The sequence below is a fragment of the Erigeron canadensis genome, chromosome 9, assembly GCF_010389155.1.
Source record: "Erigeron canadensis isolate Cc75 chromosome 9, C_canadensis_v1, whole genome shotgun sequence".
Taxonomy (NCBI): domain Eukaryota; kingdom Viridiplantae; phylum Streptophyta; class Magnoliopsida; order Asterales; family Asteraceae; genus Erigeron; species Erigeron canadensis.
In genome coordinates this window covers 31,200,053-31,220,353 of record NC_057769.1, presented here as the reverse complement: position 1 = coordinate 31,220,353, position 20,301 = coordinate 31,200,053, and the positions used below count along the sequence as shown (strand labels likewise).

At 34.7% G+C, this 20,301-nt stretch overlaps 3 protein-coding genes across 4 annotated transcripts; 2 read left to right on the top strand and 1 right to left on the bottom strand.

Annotated features, from left to right (window-relative positions):
• Positions 1-1,056: 1,056 nt before the first annotated feature.
• On the top strand, positions 1,057-11,053 carry LOC122582494. 2 transcript variants are annotated; one of them, XM_043754897.1, is made up of 6 exons: positions 1,057-1,593; positions 5,669-8,386; positions 8,734-8,787; positions 8,903-9,238; positions 9,948-10,007; positions 10,636-11,053. In XM_043754897.1, the coding sequence occupies exons 1-4, from the start codon at positions 1,111-1,113 to the stop codon at positions 9,149-9,151; spliced, it is 3,504 nt and encodes a 1,167-aa protein (XP_043610832.1). In that variant the 5' UTR covers positions 1,057-1,110; the 3' UTR covers positions 9,152-9,238; positions 9,948-10,007; positions 10,636-11,053. The 2 variants fall into 2 exon arrangements, with proteins under 2 accessions (XP_043610832.1, XP_043610831.1); XM_043754896.1 differs by having other exon boundaries at positions 10,633-11,053.
• A 1,205-nt stretch (positions 11,054-12,258) lies between these two features.
• Positions 12,259-13,598, top strand: LOC122581520 (aquaporin TIP1-1-like). The gene is made up of 2 exons (XM_043753750.1): positions 12,259-12,684; positions 13,069-13,598. The coding sequence occupies exons 1-2, from the start codon at positions 12,298-12,300 to the stop codon at positions 13,438-13,440; spliced, it is 759 nt and encodes a 252-aa protein (XP_043609685.1). The 5' UTR covers positions 12,259-12,297; the 3' UTR covers positions 13,441-13,598.
• Positions 13,599-16,122: 2,524 nt separating this feature from the next.
• On the bottom strand, positions 16,123-18,256 carry LOC122583569 (transcription factor FER-LIKE IRON DEFICIENCY-INDUCED TRANSCRIPTION FACTOR-like). Its single transcript, XM_043755961.1, has 4 exons — positions 17,783-18,256; positions 16,618-16,779; positions 16,330-16,512; positions 16,123-16,233 (listed from the first exon to the last, which is right to left on the bottom strand). The coding sequence occupies exons 1-4, from the start codon at positions 18,254-18,256 to the stop codon at positions 16,123-16,125; spliced, it is 930 nt and encodes a 309-aa protein (XP_043611896.1).
• Between the last annotated feature and the right edge of the window lie 2,045 nt (positions 18,257-20,301).

Below are 20,301 nucleotides of genomic sequence, written 5' to 3'. Positions count from 1 at the left end.
ATTTTATTAACAATAGTCCACGTGGTTACAAATTGACGACACGTGGTATGTACATGAGGGGTTAACGGAACCAAACTAATGGTTGTTAGTGCCATAAACGGTTAGCAATGAAAATGCATGTCTCAGGGACAACTAATGAAAAAAAAGCACAGAAATGAAAATGCTTATCGAGCAAACTACATGGACGATTTTTGACAATAACTTTATCTCCAATTATATAAACATACTTAAATTTATTTATATATATATTTTCACATCAGCACACATATATCATATACAAACAAATAAAAAGGTGTAAGGATTTTTAAAGATGTATCCTACATTAAGGATATTAAAGATAAATCTTTTGGTTAAGGATTTATTATAGTGGTATGTATATCTAAAATTCTAAAGGATATTCTTAAAGTCTTAAACCATAATGTTGAAAATGTCTAACAAGAAATAAATGGAGGGACAAACGATGATTTGAAATTGGAGTTTAAGAGAATTTAACAAGAAAAAAATATTGGATGATAGATTTTTATATCATTTATTTTTAACTACACCATCAAATACAGGGGCGGTACTAAAGGGGGGGCAAGGGGGTCCAATGCCCCCTCCAAATTTAAATTTTGTCATGTATTTTTAAATTTTTCATAAATTTTTAAAAAATTTCTATAGGTTTTTAACATTTTGCCCCCTTTTAGATTTATTTTTCATAAGTTTTTTAAATTTGTTCCCTTTAAAATTTTTTCCTAGTACCGCCTCTGATCAAATATGTTTTAAAATATTGTATTGCATAATACTGTGAGATACATTTAATAGTTTACGGTTAAAAGTTGATGTGTACATATCAATACGACAATACCAACAAAACACACACGAGTATCATAAGTATTCTCATTGAAAAATTGACAAGCACAAAGACGATTTGTAATAGTAACCCTAAATTTTAACTACCTTGTCATCAAATACCTTTTCCATGAGTCGTTTACATTTCACTCCAATCCATTACTCAAAACTTTAAAAACAGTCCCCTAAACTTTATTTTTCATAAAAAACCAACCCAACTCACAATTGCTTCTCCAACTTCCATCCCCACTACCAAAAACACAACACACTTGTAACCCCATGGCGGCACCACCACCACCACCACCACCCAACAGCCGATCCCCTATGCGTGTTCTAATCCGACCACCATCTTCCTCCACTCACCACCACCACCAACCACCACCGTCTCTGCCACCACTCCCACCACCACCACCACCACCACAACCAACCCAAACCCACCAAAACGGCGTCGTTGTGGTGGGCTTCATCGGCCGACAAAAAGCCCATGTGGGTCAATTAATAAACAGGGTCATAGATACAAATGTGTTCGGTTCAGGGGATGCTGACGTGGCATTTGTGATTAATGATGAGATTAAAGATTGGTTTAATGAAAGGGAAATTAGTTATTATTATGATGAGTTAAAAGGGGTTTTGTATTTGGGGTTTTGTGAAATTCCTAATGATAATTATGATGATGGGGTTTTGGAATTTGGAAGTGGGTTCGATTCGGTTTTCGAAAAACGAGACTTTGGTTATCTTCAAGGAATGTTTTTTATGTTTTCTGTAAGTATTGTTTGATTTCTGTGTATGTTATTGTGTTTAAATATATCATATGTGTATGTGTTTAAGTGTTTAAAGGTTCCGTAGTGGTGAAGTTGCTACAGAGAACGTAACGCTTTTTGTAGATGACGTTGGAAATATGGTTTTTGTCGAGTATTAGGTTCCAGGTATCCGTAGGGTATTACGTTAGGTATGATCCCAGATAGAAAATCACATAGTACCGTAGTGGTACAGGGAACCACCCTATGTAAGTTAATATAAATATACCCCATTGTGATACGTAATTTAGGCTAACTAGTTGGCTTGGGTGGTATTTTCATGGCTACTAGAAATGATAGTCAATATAAAGAACTAATGTTATGCGTTTTTTTTTTTTTGCTTAAAAGACAATTTGCTAGTCTATATCTTAAATTCCGTATGAAATCTACTGTAGAACGAATAACTGTGTTTTTTTGAGTTGTTTACAGACTTATAAAAGTACAATTGTAATTATAGTAATAATTTTGGAAGGAGGAACATTTTTGAGTTAGGTAAATACAACGTTCTTTAATAGTGGTTTGCAATTGCTTGTGTATGTTTAGTAACGGTGACAACTTTTTCATTACGAATTAGGATCTAGATTGTATGGTAATAATGTTAAGTCTTGGTTATCTGTATGTGAGGCGAGCTATATGTGACTTGTAATATGCTTTGGTTCTTTGTTACTTTAGATTTGAGACACTGCAAAGTGTTTGCTATATGTTGCAAGCTTGGTAGTAAATTTGAAGTACCGAATCTCTAATGACATTATATGCACTAGCAAGAAAAATTAAACACTACCACCCATTAAGATTTAAAACCAAGGATAAAGAAAAGGAAGCTATTATAAAGGATATTCGTGTATATTATTGAATGTCATAAACCTAAAGGTAGCTATAGAAAACTTGAGCGTTGGTAAGGGCATTTTTTTGATGTATAAGAAAGAAATTGCAGACTCGACATAACATTACAATATTGTCTAGCTTATGAGCTGACCATGGTTTCGAAACCACTAGATATCATTGCTGACCTAGTCTCAAAGTTTCTCATTATACTCGTCAAAAATGTAATTAGAGAGAACTAATCTTTGGATACCCAAAATAACCATGGTTGTAAATATCGGATTTATCGGCTGATATATCGGCGATATATCGGTTATCGGCCCTTCACCGATAAGAAAAATGACTTATCAGGCAATTTATCGTTTTGGTCAAATTTCGGTCAAACTCGGCACTTATCGGTCAAAAAAAAATTTGACCACTTTTTTATAAAAAAAAAACTGGGTTTTTATTAAATATTAGGGTTTATTACATTCTTTAATTCAATTTTTTCTATTTAATTTTTAATTAATTCTTTAACTTTTGAGTTAATCTTTAATAATCTTTTAAAATCTAGTTGTAAATTGTAATTACTTTCTTTACTACCGTTTTTTCCTTTTGAATATAGCTATAGATACTTAAATTTCGAAACTTTAATTGTAATTATTTTCTTTTCTACAGTTTTATATTCTAATTATTAATGTATTGCATTACAAATTGTATATATTGCTAGTATATATATATAAATTTTAGATAAATTCCTTTACATTTTAGGGTATCCGATATATCCTATTTATCGCTTATCGGGGGTCGGCCGATAATAAACCGATAACCGATATTTACAACCTTGAAAATAACAGATGAAACAGTATAGATACTAATGAGCTATGGTGTTGGGAGTGATATATGAGTTCCAAAGATTTTAGGTCAAGACTAGCTGAATACATGATGAAGTACCAATATCTCGATCTTTATGTTATATGTAAATTTGTTTTATTCTTGAAGTTTTTTAGCATACTAAAGTTGTTCATAGAATCTGAATAAATTCATAGTGGTGAAGTATTATTAGAATTTTAGATGAAGTTGGCAAATTGTAGATAGGGTTGATTATGTTATAACTAATATGGAGACGGAGCCCTGGGTTTATGGTTTACCGCTTCGTCTGTCAGGTTAACAACAGAAAGAAGGGGGGGGGGGGATCGTTTGCCACTTTAGTGATATGTGTTCTGTTTTACGGGAAATGTCTGGAAGTCGTTTTGTAAGATACCTAGAAAGACATTATGTTTGGTTTGATGTTATATTTGCCTATTTGGTATGAAATCTCGTGTAGAACGAATGAGACTGTCTCATTCAGTTTTTAACGAGTTTACAATATATTAGGAATACTAGTCTTAGTACCCGTACGATGTACGGTAGTTAAATAGATTGTATCATAAAGAAATTCGAATATGCCACATACATGATTTGTGAGTATGAAATAAATTGTTGTTAAATAAAACGATGATCGAAACTAAGTTATAATATACAGTAATGATAAATATAATATGTTTAGTTAGATTTTTGGATTTATCTCAAATTTTTACAATCACATCAAAATCAGAACTTGTAAGCATAGTGGATGACGACAAATAGCCTTGTGATTTTGAACCGTAAACTCAAATTTTTGAAGTTTTAATGTTAATAACTTATTATTATTATGAGTAATATAAGTAATAGGAGTTGAAGAACTAAGAAAGAAAAAGAAACAATTTTATTAATGAGAAAACGGTCAATCAAATAAGGTTATAATGTGTTTTGTATCTATAAGTCAAGCGTTTAATTCTAAGTCTAATAAGGAAATTGAATCCATATACAATTAGAAAAACTAATTTATATAAATAAATTAAAAGGACACGTGTCGATCAAGGATCACGCCACGTGTTGTTTTAAAAACATCTTAATCCTGTTTTAGTTTGTTGGTAGATAAGAATATTGGTTGATATAGGAAAATTGCTGACTTAGGTAAATACTAATATTTGGCTCTGTAAGTGATGTTAGCTGAGAATTTTTACTAAAGGATATTTGCACAGATATAGAATGTCACAAAATTAACTGAAGCTATATAAAAGATGAATGTTGGTAATCGTTTTTGTGAGGCAATAGCCTTCTGGGATTCAATATGTTTTGCCCTTAAGAGATACAGTTATGGAGTGACTAATTATACCCTCTGTAGACTTGAGATACCTAATATGCTTGATTAATGAAGACTTATTTTTTACCTGACATAGCATTACAAGATAGTCAAGCTTATGGGGTGATGCCATGTTTCATGAACACTAGATCTTATATTCTGATGATTAATCTAGTCTTAAAGCTTTCATTATACATGTCAAGAATGTGTTTGATAACTCACATGATGAAGTACCATTTTCTGATACTTGCATGCTTAAGTCATTAGATGAAACAAGATAGATGCTAATGAGCTGGGTGTTGGGAGTGACATCTGAAAATCTAAGGTTTTAGGTCAAGGCTAGTTAAATATGTGAGCTTTTTAATTGCCTCTAGTATCACTGTGCTATAACTACGTTGTGCCTGTATGGATTAGGGGGGTGTTTCATAGAATATTTGCTATAGTTAGCTAATGCTAAGGTCTGTTTTGGTCAAAAAAGGTTCATCACGATTAGTTACAACTTGCAAGGTATTCAGAAGAATAAAAGTGGGATTGGCCAAGGAGAAACTGAGGGAACATCTTTTTAGACATGTCAAATTGTCAATATCCCATTGTCGGCCATACAGATCACAAGAAAGGGAGAATCTTACTGAAACTACTCTTTCTAATTCTAGTTTCTGCACAGTTAGAACAATGAGAAGATAAGTAGGGGAGTTCGAAACAAACCACCCCACATTGGTAGACAAGAATAAAGTTAAGGAAAAGGGGAAAGGGGGGGGGGGGGGGGGGTACTAATAACCACCATGGCTATATGTTGATTTCGGGTTTAGTATGTTACATGTACCATGATGAAGGATGTGGAAAGGAAAAATTAGGCAAATTTAACATGTGTCACGATGATGCTAGAAGAGGTTGTGCTGAAGATAAAAGCAGCACTACTTGAGTTTGTGTTGACAGTTGATGTTTTGTTTTGATCTTATACTTTGTAACTCACCTTTCTATTGTATTTTATTATATCATGTCTTGATAAATGTGTAGAAAGGTAAAATTTACTATTGATATTTCCATTAATTTTAATTATTGACAATTGCAGGTTTGCCACGTGGTCATTTTTATGCAGGAGGGTTCACACTTCGATATCCAAATTTTGAAAAAATTTAGAGTCTTACAAGGTGCTAAAAATGCAATGTTTCCATTTATTAAAACACAAACACTGCATCCAACAACATCAAGATCACACACATCACCTTCTTCACGAAATTCATCAGGACTAAAAAACCGTTCTCCTGGTAAAAATGGCCCACCCACTAGTCGCAATAATTCGTCAGCTACATCAATGTCAGGTTTTAGTTCAAATCCATCTTTGTTTCCTGGACAGTATACTCCCGTTATACTTTTTGTTTTTATTGATGATATTTCTGACCCGGGTTCTAACCAAGATGAACCAGCAGAGTCTACATCATCTAATCAGTCTTCAGCTTCAAATAGTTTAAAAGGGTCGGGTTCAATAGTTGTGTTATCACGCCCTGCGACAAAATCCGAAGGTGGTTTCAAGAAGAAATTGCAATCATCCCTTGAGGCACAGATTCGATTTTCACTTAAAAAGTGTCGGGTACTTTCGGGATCCGAAACGGGTCCTCCGGGGTCAAGAAGTGGATCTGTATCAAATCCGGCTCCTTTGTTTTCACTTGATGCATCTAAAGCTGTTTTGATTGTTGACCGGAAGTCAAACCAGATGGGTGAATCATTGGAGTTTGCTACTAGCATTGTGGAGAACATTCTTAATGGTATCTCGACTTCAGATTCTCTTCTACTTGAAAGTCACAGTCTGAGTTCAAATAAAGAAGATATCCTTTCCATAAAAGAGTTTATTTCCAAACAATGTGATTTTTTTAGAGGTCGGGGGAGTATGGTTTCAACTGCAAGCAATGTCTCAGCCGGTGGTGTTGGTATGGTGGCGGTTGCAGCCGCTGCAGCTGCCGCCAGTGTAGCTTCTGGGAAGCCTTCGGCAACTCCTGAACTTCCAAGTCTTGATTTGTGGCTGACTTCTAGTCAAACTATTTTATATGGGCTTCTTTGTGCTAAACCTGGGCTCATATCGGAACCTGAACCAGAACAATTCAAAAGAAGATCTCGACAACGAAATAATATTGCACCAGCAGTTGAAGGCAGTGATCCACTAGAACTTGCAGCGACGTATCTGGATAGCAGCAGAGGACTCAACACAAAATTTTCAATCTTGTGGTGCCAAAGAGCGTTACCTGTTGCTAAAGATGTTTACTTGAGTGATTTACCAACATGTTACCAGACATCACAGCATGAGGCCCACTTGGTGAAAGCATTGACTTCTTTTAAGTCAATGGTCAAAGGGCCAGCTGTGCAAGATTATTTGAAAAAATTGGAGGACGAGTGCACGTCTATCTGGATATCCGGTAGGCAACTTTGTGATGCTGTCAGTTTGACTGGAAGGCCATGCATCCATCAAAGGCATGAATCGGAAACTGATATTAAACAGCATTCTAGTGGTTTTGTATTCCTTCATGCATGTGCTTGTGGTCGATCTAGGAAATTACGGGAAGACCCTTTCGATTTTGAAGCTGCTAATGTGACTTTTAACTGTTACCCAGAGTGTGACAAACTCCTTCCCACCCTCAATTTACTAAAAAGTAATACAACCGGGCCGATTCAATCATCATCTTGGAGTCTGGTTCGACTCGGAGGGTCAAGATACTATCAGCCTTCTAAAGGTCTACTTCAAAGTGGGTTTTCATCTGCTGAAAAGTTTCTTCTTAAATGGAAATTTTATCTTGAAAAACAGAAGGAACCTTCTTGTTTACCACCAAGTCTTGCGCATGGTTATTCTATGAACGGGTCGAGTAACGATTCACAGGTCGAAGCTGTTTCAGATGTAAAACTAAATAAAGCTGGAAATGGGGTGGAAACTCAAAGTAAAGCTAATAATGTTGATGAAAGTAATAGTAATTCTACTAGAGTTCTTCCCAGTTTTACTATGAAAAAACAGTTCTCGGAGGTTGTTGCTGGATCAGCAGCTACTCGATCAGGGTTCCCGCCTCTTCAATCGAAGCTAAAGCCTTCATTGGGTTCAGTTAATGCTACTGTGGTCAAAACATTTGACACCAATGCTAGTCAGGGATCTAAAGAAGTTGAAAATATATCTTCTGCTCATGATACTATGGATGGAATTGGTAATGGGAATGGTAACCCTTTTCTGCAAATGGCTAATACTGGTAATGTAATATCCAAGAACGGTAGGGAACATTCTTCAAACCAGGTGGTGGTGTATACCGGATTTGAGCATGAATGTCCACGTGGACACCGATTCATATTGACACCTGAACATCTCAAGGGACTCGGTCCAATCTATGCATTGGATGAAGAATCTCATAATTCATCTGTTGAAATTCTTGACTATAAAGGGGTAGATTTATCAAAGATGGGGAAGCATGGTGGACATGGGAAAGTCAACCGCCATTCAAATCGGATGGTCAGAAATCAGGGAAGGTCAAAAGAGGTATCAGCTAATGGTAGTCAAGGACCGGATGGAATCTTACATCTTTCTCGATCACGAAAAGAACAAAATGGTGTTGTTAAGAGTGATCATGTGAATAACATTGAAGGAAGTCTTCAGTCAACGACTCTTGATGACGATGGAAATTGCTTTTTTGCTCTAATTAATAGAAATATACCGCTGTACTTGAATTGTCCACATTGCCAGGTTCATAAGAATAAGAATGATCAGCCAAATGTTCAATTTGCTGGCACGACATCACAGCTCCAAAGAATTTTCCTGGTAAGAACTTTGATTGCCACTTGTTTTTGATTAAAAATTGGGCGGCTGCTTAATGTGTAACTTATCTAGGGTAAGTTATGTTGGCCCTGCACACTTTTATAAATTGGTAGTATGTCAATTTTTATAAAGATATATATCATCTTAACAATTTAACATAAATTTAATATATTGAGTAAAGTGATTTAGCGAGTTTTATACTTTTTATTGCATGGAATATAAAGTAATCTGTATTGACCCATTCAAAAGTATATGGGTCAAACTGGCCATTTTCAGTTTTACTGATTTGGGTTGATTGGATATGATTTTATGTTATAATTAACACTTTCAGTACCATTGTTTATGTGCAGGTCACACCGTCTTTCCCTGTTGTCTTGGCTACATGTCCTGTTATTCAATTTGAGGTACCTCTTCTCTCTTCTCTCTTCATGTGCTTGTGTGTATTATCATTGAGGGTTTAAAAGCCAAAATCAAGTGCGAAGTCTGCTGCTACTAAGATTGCCATGACTGAATGTGTAGGTGTCATGTCCACTTCCATCTGTCCCCGACAGGGAACAGAAATTGCAATTCAGCATTGGTAGTCCTGTAGTTCTACCACCCGAGAGTTTTGTCTCACTTAGACTGCCATTTGTATATGGGGTGGAACTGGAGGATGGAAGCGTGTATCCCTTAAAGCCTTTTGAAAGTCAACCAGAGTTAACTGCGTGGATCACCAAAGGCACTAGTTTGCAGGTCTTGTCGAAGGGAAGCAAGCTTGAAGTGATGTAACTTCTGGAACCAAAGGAAAACATCTTGCATTACTTGCTGCAATAGTAAGATTTCTGTGTGCAGTTTTGCCTGGTTCCAGGATTCCAGGTAATGTATTTAGATCTGTAATATTGATTCTATAATTTTTTTGGTGCGATTTTCTTTAATATGCAAGTGAACTATACTAAACATAATGCTTATTAATGGCGGCCAACTACCATGTGGAGATAACCTTGCTGCTTAGAGGTAGCAAAATGAGTGTGTCAAGTGGCTGGGTCAAGAAAGGGTCTGGGTTTACGCTGTAATACTTAGTTGGTCGCGTAGGGTTTACCTGAAATACCTATTGTCCAAAGTCCTTGATGAATAATTAGGGTTCAACTTTGATTAGAAAAGCTGTATACTTCCAATAATAATATTATCAAGAGACTAATGATTTTAGGGGGTTCTATGCATTAAGAATACATTCTGGGCAAATTCCTACATGTTTGACTTGTGAGAAAAAGAACATCAGCCGCTTTTCGAATAAAATAAAAGGAAGTAAAAGAACATATAACAAATTGACCCATTTATAAATAAGGTTACAACCGTTGCTCTACTCTTGCCATCAAGATGAATGCTAAACATCTTGCCATCAAGATGTGGTAGTACATTTGTTAACTTGGTGTCCGGTGATTCTGCCTATGCACGAGGACAGGGTGGAAAAGCTAACTTGTTACTAGGCAGTGCACGTGGACTTATGGAACTTCAAATTTGATCTCCTTAAAAAAATACATAGTTATATTAATATTTGATTGTGTTCATTGTTCTATTACTGCAGGTGGCCTCCAAGGAAGGCTGGTGTTTTGTGGTATTCTTGGACATGATCATGCTTAATTGTGTAAGTTCCATATTGCCCTTAACTCTGCAATTACAAGAGACATATGTTGGTTTAATTCTGTTAACCGTTCTATGTTTGCCGATCCAGTTTGTGGGTCCCATCAAGAAGTGAAAAATGGGACTCGAAATTTACCAAGGATATTTTATTTTAGAGGTGGAAAATCCAATCTATATACTAATGAGTGGGCTGGTTTGGATGGTGTTTTTACATAAACGGGTAAATATGTCAATTTAAAATTGGCTAAAGTGGGGAATGTGTCGAAAGGCAAAGCATGGTGAAAGTTGCCCAAAGTCCGTTTTAATACTTGAGAGTTAAGACCTTCTAAATCTTTTTATATAAGGATTTATGTAATTATAGCCAACAGCTTGGTTATATATATATATATATATATATATATAAAGAATTGGACATAACTATATCCGGGTCAAGCCAATATAAAGCGGCCTAATTTGACCCATAAATGACATGCTTCAACGGTAAACCTCTCTTTGACCTGCTGGCCGCTACATAATCTGTCCGATTCTCATATTGCCACCTCTTGTTTGTTTGCATGTATTTGGTGTTCAGCCATATTGCCGATAATGGATTTATGTGATATTTGTTTCTTTCTGTCTCTTTGAAACAGCAGTGTGTACAAAACCAGCATAAGAGGTACATATTGCCTATGGATGCATTGGCAGCATTGCGTACTTGCTCCGTCATCTGCTATAATCAATCGCTTGTGTTTAAAGCTTAAATGGAGGAAACAACTACAGAAGGATCTTGCATGTCCTCAATGATTGTGCAGAACCATACAAGGAACCACGGGCAGCAGGGATGGTTATTGGGTGTTGAAATGCTGGTTGTTCAGACTATGGCTATGAGACCTATGACGCTTTATTCTTCAACTTTATCAAGTGATCCTGGTTAGTTTTGCCTGAATGCTTGTACCTTGTATATGTGCCTTAATCCTCTAGGAGTGTATATCGACAGGTGAACTCGGAACTTATTGTTACTAAAACCTTAAATTCAAAATAATGAGAATGTATTTCAACCTTTTATGTCCAGAAGGAGCTGTTTGTGTTTGTGACTTGTTTGGTATGATTAAGCAATTGTGAGTTTTAGCCTTATTTTTCTACTTGTTTGAGGGCAGAGGCAGAGATAGTCAGTGTAACAGTATTTGGTTCAGTCTTGTCATGGACCAAAGCCAGAACAATCAGCAACTGGCTCAGTCCTAAACATGTGTGTCCTGAATCTCCCCCATTGCAACTGTTATGTATCTTTCTGTTAGTGTTAAAAGCCTTAACAAAGCCCAAAGGCTTGAGGCTGCTCTAAAAAGTATATTTTTAGTTGTCTTTGGATGTTCGTTTCAACGGGGTCATATCTGGTTGGGTCAGTTGAGACTGGTATTTTGCCCTAGTGTCATTGAATTGAAGACTGACACATACTATCAAACATAAATCGATAAACCAAATTGTGGACAGGAGCCATGGTATTTCCGGCCCTCCGGTTATTTTAAACGCACCTATGTAATATTTTTATTTACCTTTGGAAGCACGATTAGTACGGTGTATGCACCCATCATTTTTTAATACTCGTAAAAAGATTATCTATTTTAGGGAATTATGCTAAACCATTCTAGATATGTGTGATTTAAATGTTTGCATTTTATAGAAAAGAAAAAAAAAAAAAAAAAAAGATTGAAGAGTTCTAGTAAGAAATCAAAAATGGATCACTGTACAAGCTACAAGTAAAAAGTAGAATATTTGATATTGATGTGTGTGACCTAACTGATATCGTTCTGTGGTCACTTTTAAACTTTTTTTTCCTATCTATCCTAGAATGTTTAGTAATAACTAGATAAGATTTGAAACCAAATTTTCTTGGGGTTTGTTAAATACAGCCCTAAGGGTTGTTTTTAAGGTGCATAAATTGTTTGTACATTTACCATGAAAATATCAAAAATACCTTAGGGATGTATTTAGCATTTCTCAATTTTCTTCTTAATCTTTGGGCAGTCGTGCCACGTAGGCATGTACTAAGATTTTACTAGTAGCAATCAAACTTTACACCGAAATTATGTATCAAGGGACCGAAACTACTTAACTCTGAGGTATTCCAAGTAAAAATAATTGCAAAATAAATGTGTATATATGTCGACTGGTTAAACCTCTTCTAACCGGCAACCGGCTACTCCTGTTACACAAAGCTGACCACTCTCAAATATAAACAACCTGGCCACGAGCCCACCATGCACGTTTTATGACTGATCATTTCAACCCAAATTTTCATCCTTAATCAATTTCACACAATGCCAATACACCGTGTAGCCGTGGGCCTGTACCAAGATGAAGTGCATCATCCCGAGGCCATCAAGGCATTTTTCGCGGAGTTCATAAGCACACTCATTTTCGTGTTCGCGGGCCAAGGGTCTGGAATGGCTTACACAACACTTACTGATGGTGGTGCTGCCACTCCGGCTGGTCTAGTGGCCGCGGCATTAGCTCATGGTTTTGGTTTGTTTGTGGCCGTGTCGGTTGGAGCTAATATTTCGGGTGGTCATGTGAATCCTGCTGTTACTTTTGGTGCGTTTGTTGGTGGTAATATAACTTTACTACGTGGGTTGTTCTATATTATAGCACAGCTTCTTGGCTCAGTCGTGGCTTGCTTGCTACTATCTTTCTCCACTGGTGGTTTGGTAAGGACACAAACTTTATTTAGATTTTTTTTTGTTTTTCTGTTAAACGGTAAACTTGGACCCAACGACATTTTTTTTCTTTCAAATATCCAATTCCAGGGTAACCCATTTTGGTAAAACCTATGTCAAATCAAAGAGCATTTAGTTTATATTTTGATTTTGATTATTTTTTCTAAGATGATCAATTATTTCTGTATAATCAAGACAGATTAACTATTAGACCGTTATATATAAACTTGTAACAAAATATTTAACATACTTTTGGGCCCAACCTGACCCAAAAATATAAAACAATAATGTTTTTGCCTAGCTTACTTTGTGAAAATGACATCAAACAAAAAACTCTAGTGTTAATAATATATTATTCATTGTTGAAAAATACAGACTACCATTGGCTTCGCGTTAGGTGCTGAAGTATCGGTATGGAATGCATTTGTGTTTGAGATTGTGATGACTTTTGGACTAGTTTACACAGTGTACGCCACGGCACTTGACCCAAAGAAGGAGGCTATTGGCACAATAGGCCCTATTGCAATTGGGTTCATTGTTGGTGCCAACATTCTAGCTGGTGGTGCATTCACGGGTGCATCAATGAACCCAGCAGTTGCGTTTGGACCAGCCGTTGTAAGCTGGGACTGGGCCGATCATTGGGTCTATTGGGCTGGACCCATTGTTGGTGGTGGTCTTGCTGGGCTCATTTATGAGCTTCTATTTGTTGGACGTTCTCACGAACCATTGCCCACATCTGAATTTTAGCTCCAGCGCATATATGGGTCGAGTTTCTTATGTTCGCGTGAAATGTATGTGTTGTGCTAATCCTGTAATTCCCTTTTCATGTTAATTGTAAATTTGTAATTGTAATGTTAATGTAAATGTATTGTTAATGTTGTATGTCTGGTTTTCTACTTACCAAATATCCTCATTTCTCAGTGAGCTTTATTTTTTATTTATTGGAAAATATTACTGTTAGGTCGCGTTTGGTTAACAGAATTTGATGGAATCTGATGGAATTGGAATTGAATTTCATTCTTTAGTGTGTTTGGTTGGTTAAAGATGGAGGAATCACATACCATTGGAATGTTAACATTCCCTCATTTGATGGAATCTCCATTCCTTGGGAATGAGGGAAGGAATCTCATTCCGTCTCTCACTTGAATCTTCAAAAAATCAAAAACATTCCGTCAAATTCCATTCCTTCAGATTCCAATTCCTTTGAAAGATTCAATTCCTTCCAAAAACATTCCGCGAACCAAACGCGCCCTTATAGTCTCGACATTTCAGCTTTAAAAATTAGTCATCTTATAAAAATGTTTTTTAAGGATCATCGATTCAAGGGCTGCAAAAACCAACATCTCTAAGTGGTACAACCCTACAATATTTATTAGATATGAAAATTGAAGGGCATACTCACATACCAAAAACTCGACATCTACTAAAAAACTTAAAACAAAACATATGAAAGAATAAACGCATTAAAAGTTGAAAACAATGTACATGTGTTCGAATTTGGGTTTCACATGGCCCGTGTTTTGGACTTATCTTGGCCGGACCCATTTGATATTATTATGGGCTTTTGTTTTGGTCTAACATACAGAACCACCAAAATATATTACTAAGTCCTATCTACTAACCTTCAAATCTACGGCCGTGGACTCGCATATTGGGGAATTCGAGATCTCGTGCATTTTAAGCCTTTCAAATAAAATTCAAGCTTGTTTTGCGCGTAGTTTTAATGACTGAATCAACTTGTTTATCAAAAACTACGTCAGTACGTCACGATGTACGATTTTGTAAATATTAGAAAATAATACACGAAATGTTGTGTTTCGTGAGACCACTTGATTAAAAACTTTCTCCTAACTATGTAACGATAACACTTTTATTCGATGTGGGTTGAAATCTTTTCTAACCAGTTTGCGAAATTTTAATAAACTATTCTTTAAAAGAAGGATAATGCAAAACGTACGTAGTAAAATAGTAAAAAACATGCACTTAAAATTTAATACTCGTACTAGCTAGTATATAGATATATAGATAGATCGATTATAGATAACCTTTCTGATTTAATATTTCCATTAAAGAGTACTATAGAGCCGTAAAGCTAGGGTATCAATCACATTAACTTGATCTTAATTTGTTTATTTAGCATTGTCGTTGATATTGTTTATCTAATCCAGCTGTTAACCAACCCCAATTATTTTAGTCACTATTGTTTAATTATTTTCCATAGAATCAAATATCTGATTCCAAATTGTTTAATTTGATTTCGTCAATATTGAAGTTAGATAAGCTTCTTTATGACCTAGTCGTCATCAATCAAGTATAAGAGGTAAATGTGGTTTCTAGGATCTATATTGTTTTGTAACAACTTATATTCATACAAAACGAACTTTCTAAGTAGATCATTTTACAGGCACGTAAAAAGTTTGTTGTGTATTATGAGCACGTAAAAATGTCACATAAATAAATTTCTAAACTAGTATTGAAAAAACTGTCAATATGAGGTTAGATCGATAAACACCAATGTTCATCCTTAAAATGAAGTAATGTAATATTACTTGGGATAGTATAAAAGTAGAATACAATTTGTCATTGAAAAAAAAAAAGAAAATTGGTAAGATTGAGCTAGACACTATTATTTAAGTAAACAATTGATGGCATTACAAAGTGGGCTGACACCTTTGGGCTCTGGCAGTCTAGCCTCAGTAACTAAGGTCAATCATATTTATCTTGCAATCTTGTTAGATTTATAATAAATCTGTTAAAATTAAGGATAATGGCATACGAATGTAACCCATCTATGGCAAAATGGTTATATAATGTAGTAACTTACTTAGGTGGCTATGTAAAGTATGCATCTATGTTTTTTTGACTATACTATGTAAGAACTTTTTTATTTAGGTCAATTAATGTAAGGACCTATGTATTTTTTTTTGCTATATTATGTAAGGTCCTTACACATGTTACATAGTATAGCCAAAAAAACATAGGTACATACATTACGTAACCACCTGAATAGATCACTACATTACATAACCATTTTGTCATAGGTGATTACATTCGTATGTCATTTTCCCTTAAAATTATGTACCGATATAAACGTTCAAACAAACATGAAAAAGCTAGATGCATAATCAATAAACATTGTATTATCACAAGACAAAGGCACGGAACCCTTAAAACATCGAGTAATTAAACCATCTCTAATACGTACTTAACAAAACCTCCATGCCCTTAATGAAACATAACTAGGCACATCTTTATTGACAACAAAAGCTCCACAGTAATTGATAGATGCGTCGATCAATAATGTGTAGTCTTTTAATTAAAGAAGATACACACTATTGATTATTATTATATATGTGTGTGAGCGTTTAAAAATGCTCATACATATAGAAATGCAATCTGAACCATCAACTTTACTATTCCTTGCTCGAATTAATCTAAGCCGTCTGGGATTGTTTCGAATTCAAAACCCTGGTTAAGGAATGCCCCCGAAAGCCATAGCTTTAAATTGAGTAAGTTAATCTCAAATCCAGAGACTGCAACCTATAGATAAATTTTACATGTACGTAGAGATACTAATTAGTTAGTGAATGTTTTGAAGCGAGACTACTTAACTAATTTGTAGTTAGTTAGACTTACATTTAGTAAGGTGAATGTGAGTACAAAATTATCTCCAACGGTTGCCAAATTGGAGCTCAGAACTTGAAAACTAGTAATCGATGACTCCTCAAGGGCTCTATGGAGTGATGCCGCAACACCTCTTCCTTTGTTGCAAATCAGTCTCACGTAGTACTCTTTTTCCTCCACTTGAAACACGTCCATCTAAATTAAACCTCACATCAAATATTAATTAATTCGTACATGATTATATATATATGTTAAATTAATGACGAGTCGTTTTTCCTTTATTGATTATTATTGGCTAACCTTGGATATCTTCTTTAGTACGTGAACCGGAGGAGTTGGGGATAGAAAATACGGGTTTTGAGCAGCTTCAATTGTTGCAATTTCAGCCTTTAAGGTCCTTGCTTGCCGTTGAAGATCTTGAATGTATCTTGCAGCATCTCCAACTATCGAAGCTTTATCCATCTGTTTAATTATGAAGAAACTTCATGAACTACAAATTAACTATGATATTTGATTTTTATCAATTTCTAGAATAGTTTGTTTAAGTTTTAACTTGGTGAACACTACATGTACGTACGTAACTCCATTATCGTATGTGTATATTCTGTTGAGAGTGAGTCGTAAGGATATTTAAATGTGTGTCGAGAGGAACATCTATTCGTGTAATCTAGTTGTAATAATGAATTTGGATTAAGCTTATTGACCTAAAACTTTTTTATTCGAATTTTGTTTCATAGGGAACATGTAAAATAACTATACTTTTTCATGAAAACAAACTAGTTTTGTTTTTTTTTCTAATTTATAATAACTATACTACGGAAAATTCATGTTTGTTGTTTTCTAACTAGTTTCATATTTATCTCTATTAAATTATAAAATATTTATTTTTGTCAAAATTTTCAATAAAGTTTTTGAAAACACTAGAATGCCCATATTAGTTGTTCACTAATTTAAATATATTTACCTAAAATAACTATAATACTCTTAGAAGAAATCTCAGCCACTCATTTTCATCCCTTTGCTTCTCAAATCTTAAAAATTCAATTTTTTTTTCTCTCATTAATAAATTATTTTATTCTTCTAATTAATTCAAAATCTTTTATCTCAAAAACCGTACATTGATAAATTATAAAAATTATATGGGTGTTCTTAAAATTTCATGCTTTTTCATTAAAGAGGTCATTCGATATACTTTTGATGAGTTTTTAAATCTAAGGGCAGAACCCGTACGGCTAAGGCATTTAACTATCACACTTTATGACATATCACCCCACTATCTCGACGCAATGCGCAACTACTTTCTCTCGTTTTAGTAATGAAAAACCCTTTGTGTTTTCAATTGAAAATTAAACATGTTTTCACAATTTCCAAAGATTTTATAAGAGATGAAAAACTATAGATTTTCATCTTGTTGAGAATTAATTAAAATGGAAAATTAGAAAAACTTTCTATAACTAAATGCGACCTTAGTGATGTTAGGTACCAATGCGCGCAACGCATAAAGATTCTCCTTCATTCCACTTCTCCTCTTCCGCTCGGATACCAAGCTCCTTGTCCGATCACCCTTTGCATCTCCGCCCTTCCTCCTTTTAGGCGTGTCTGGAATATCTGCCTCAGACGAATCGTTATCTCCTAAAACACGAGAACCATTCACAACTTCCTCTTCTTGGTTCCAAATCATACCCAAATTCGGATCCAACGCATCATAATCACCAATGCCAGCACCATTGTGACCATAAGAAATGTGGGGCAGTTGCAATTCGTTGCAAGAATCGGTAAAGTGATTGCACTCATAATTTAGACAGAACTTTTCAATAGGATCAATATTAGTAGTAGTATTTTCACTTTGAATAGCAGAAATGAAGTTTTTGAGTAGTTCTGTTTCTTGCATGAAACCAGCTGATTGATACATTGTGAAATGGTTCATTCTCTCGTCCATTTTTTTTTTTGGTTATTGAAATGAGGATTGATTAGCTAGTGATAAATAACGGATAAATACAAAATGCATGCTACAAGACATGTATTAACATATATACGAAAAAATATACATATATAATAGAGAAAGTGTTGTGTGAACAGAATCATGGCCAAGGCATCTTGATTTCGTGAAAGCTATTAAGAAATTGAGAGTTGATGGGTTGACAGCATATCGACATCTTATTAGATGCCAACAATCTTGGAATATATATATAAGCAGCATCACATATATGATACATATATCTGTTTTTGTATAAAATTAGTGAAGTATACACACTATAATACTCATTTATGATGAGCTGATGACTAGTTTTAAGTATATATAATAACAGATTAATTAGCAAGACTATTGGTTAAATTATCAAAGTAATAGCTAGCATTTGATTTGAATAATGGATTTGTAACTTCTATATATAGTCCGATGGATAATTTACTCTAGGAGTACTACTGTTATCACTACTACATTAAAAAACATTTGTTCTCTCCATTTTTTCAACTTTACACAAATGAAAACCCTAAAATGCCCGTATCACTTATTCATAATATTCTTAGAATAATCTCAATCACTCATTTTTTTCTCTCTACTCAAATCCCAACCACTCATTTTTCTCTCTCCTACATAAATTTCTCTAATTCATTCGAAATCTTTTATCTCAAAAATCGTAAATCGATAAATTATAAAAATTATATTGGTGTTCTCAAAATTTCATGCTCTTTCATTAGAGATGTCATTCGATATACTTTTGACGAATTTTTAAATCTGAGGATGGAGACCGTACGACTAAGGAATTTGGCTATCACACTTTATGACATATCACAACTCATGACCTATAACCCTATCATCTTACCGCCGCAATACGCGAGTACTAATTTTCGTTATTCTAAGGAAGGTTTCGTCTGAAGAACGATACTTAACCCACCACATTAACTTTTCACCAATTTATGTCCTAATTAATCTTTTCTACCATGGTACTTTTATCTTTATATTCACAACAGATCAAAATGGAAAATACATATAATAATCACGTTTTCACGGTAAACAAAAAGGCTTACGTTATAATAACGAACTAGATTTATGCATGCACAATGCGATGGCAGTTGGGGACTTGGAGTAGTGATGGCAGCAGTAGTGGCGGCAGCGGTGGGGGCGATGATGGTGGTGAATATAAAAGTAACTGATATTAAAGGTGATAGTGTATTTATTTTAATGGTCAAGAGATCTATATTGTAAATAATTTAATTAAAAGTATTATAAGTATATTATGTGGAGATGCGTAAATTAGTTAATAAAGGAGAGCAATATTTTTAGTTTTTCAAAGGCTAAAAGTTTAAAAGAAAAAAGTCATTTGCTTTATTAAATAATGGATTAATTAAAACTAATAAAAATATAAGATCAGTCATTCTTGATCAGAAAACTTTAAGTGAGTTTTATTTAGCTTGAGGAGAAACCTTTATGGGTCCGGTTAACACAATCAAATAAACATTTGAAGAAAAAAAAAAAAAAAAAAACTTTTTTAGAGAATTTTGTGTATATAATTATATCTGGTGGTCAAACTACTTTTCAACAATCTTGCAAAACGTAATTCAAACAATTATCGGTTCATTCAGAGACATTCCGGCAAAGTGATCCGACTTTACCAATAACTTTTTCTCACTAAATTAAGTTTTTGGGGCTATGGTGGAAAATAAACCTCAAAACTTTTCAAATGTGCTTCAATTTAAATAATCAACAAGACCATATATGCCTCAAATAGGGGTGTAAACGAGTCAAGCCTGCTCGTGAAATACTCGAATTCGATTCGTAAAAAGTTCGTTTCGAGCCTAGCTTAAATGAGCTCGAGCCGAATTCGAGCTTAACTGTTGACTCGTTTACTAAACGAGCTCGAGCTTTGAATCCATAACTCGATTAAGCTCGCGAGCCTAGACGAGCTTTCACATACTAATCGAGCCGAGCATAAACGAGCTTTTTTCACGAACCTCTGACAATCGAGCTTAGTTTTGATCACT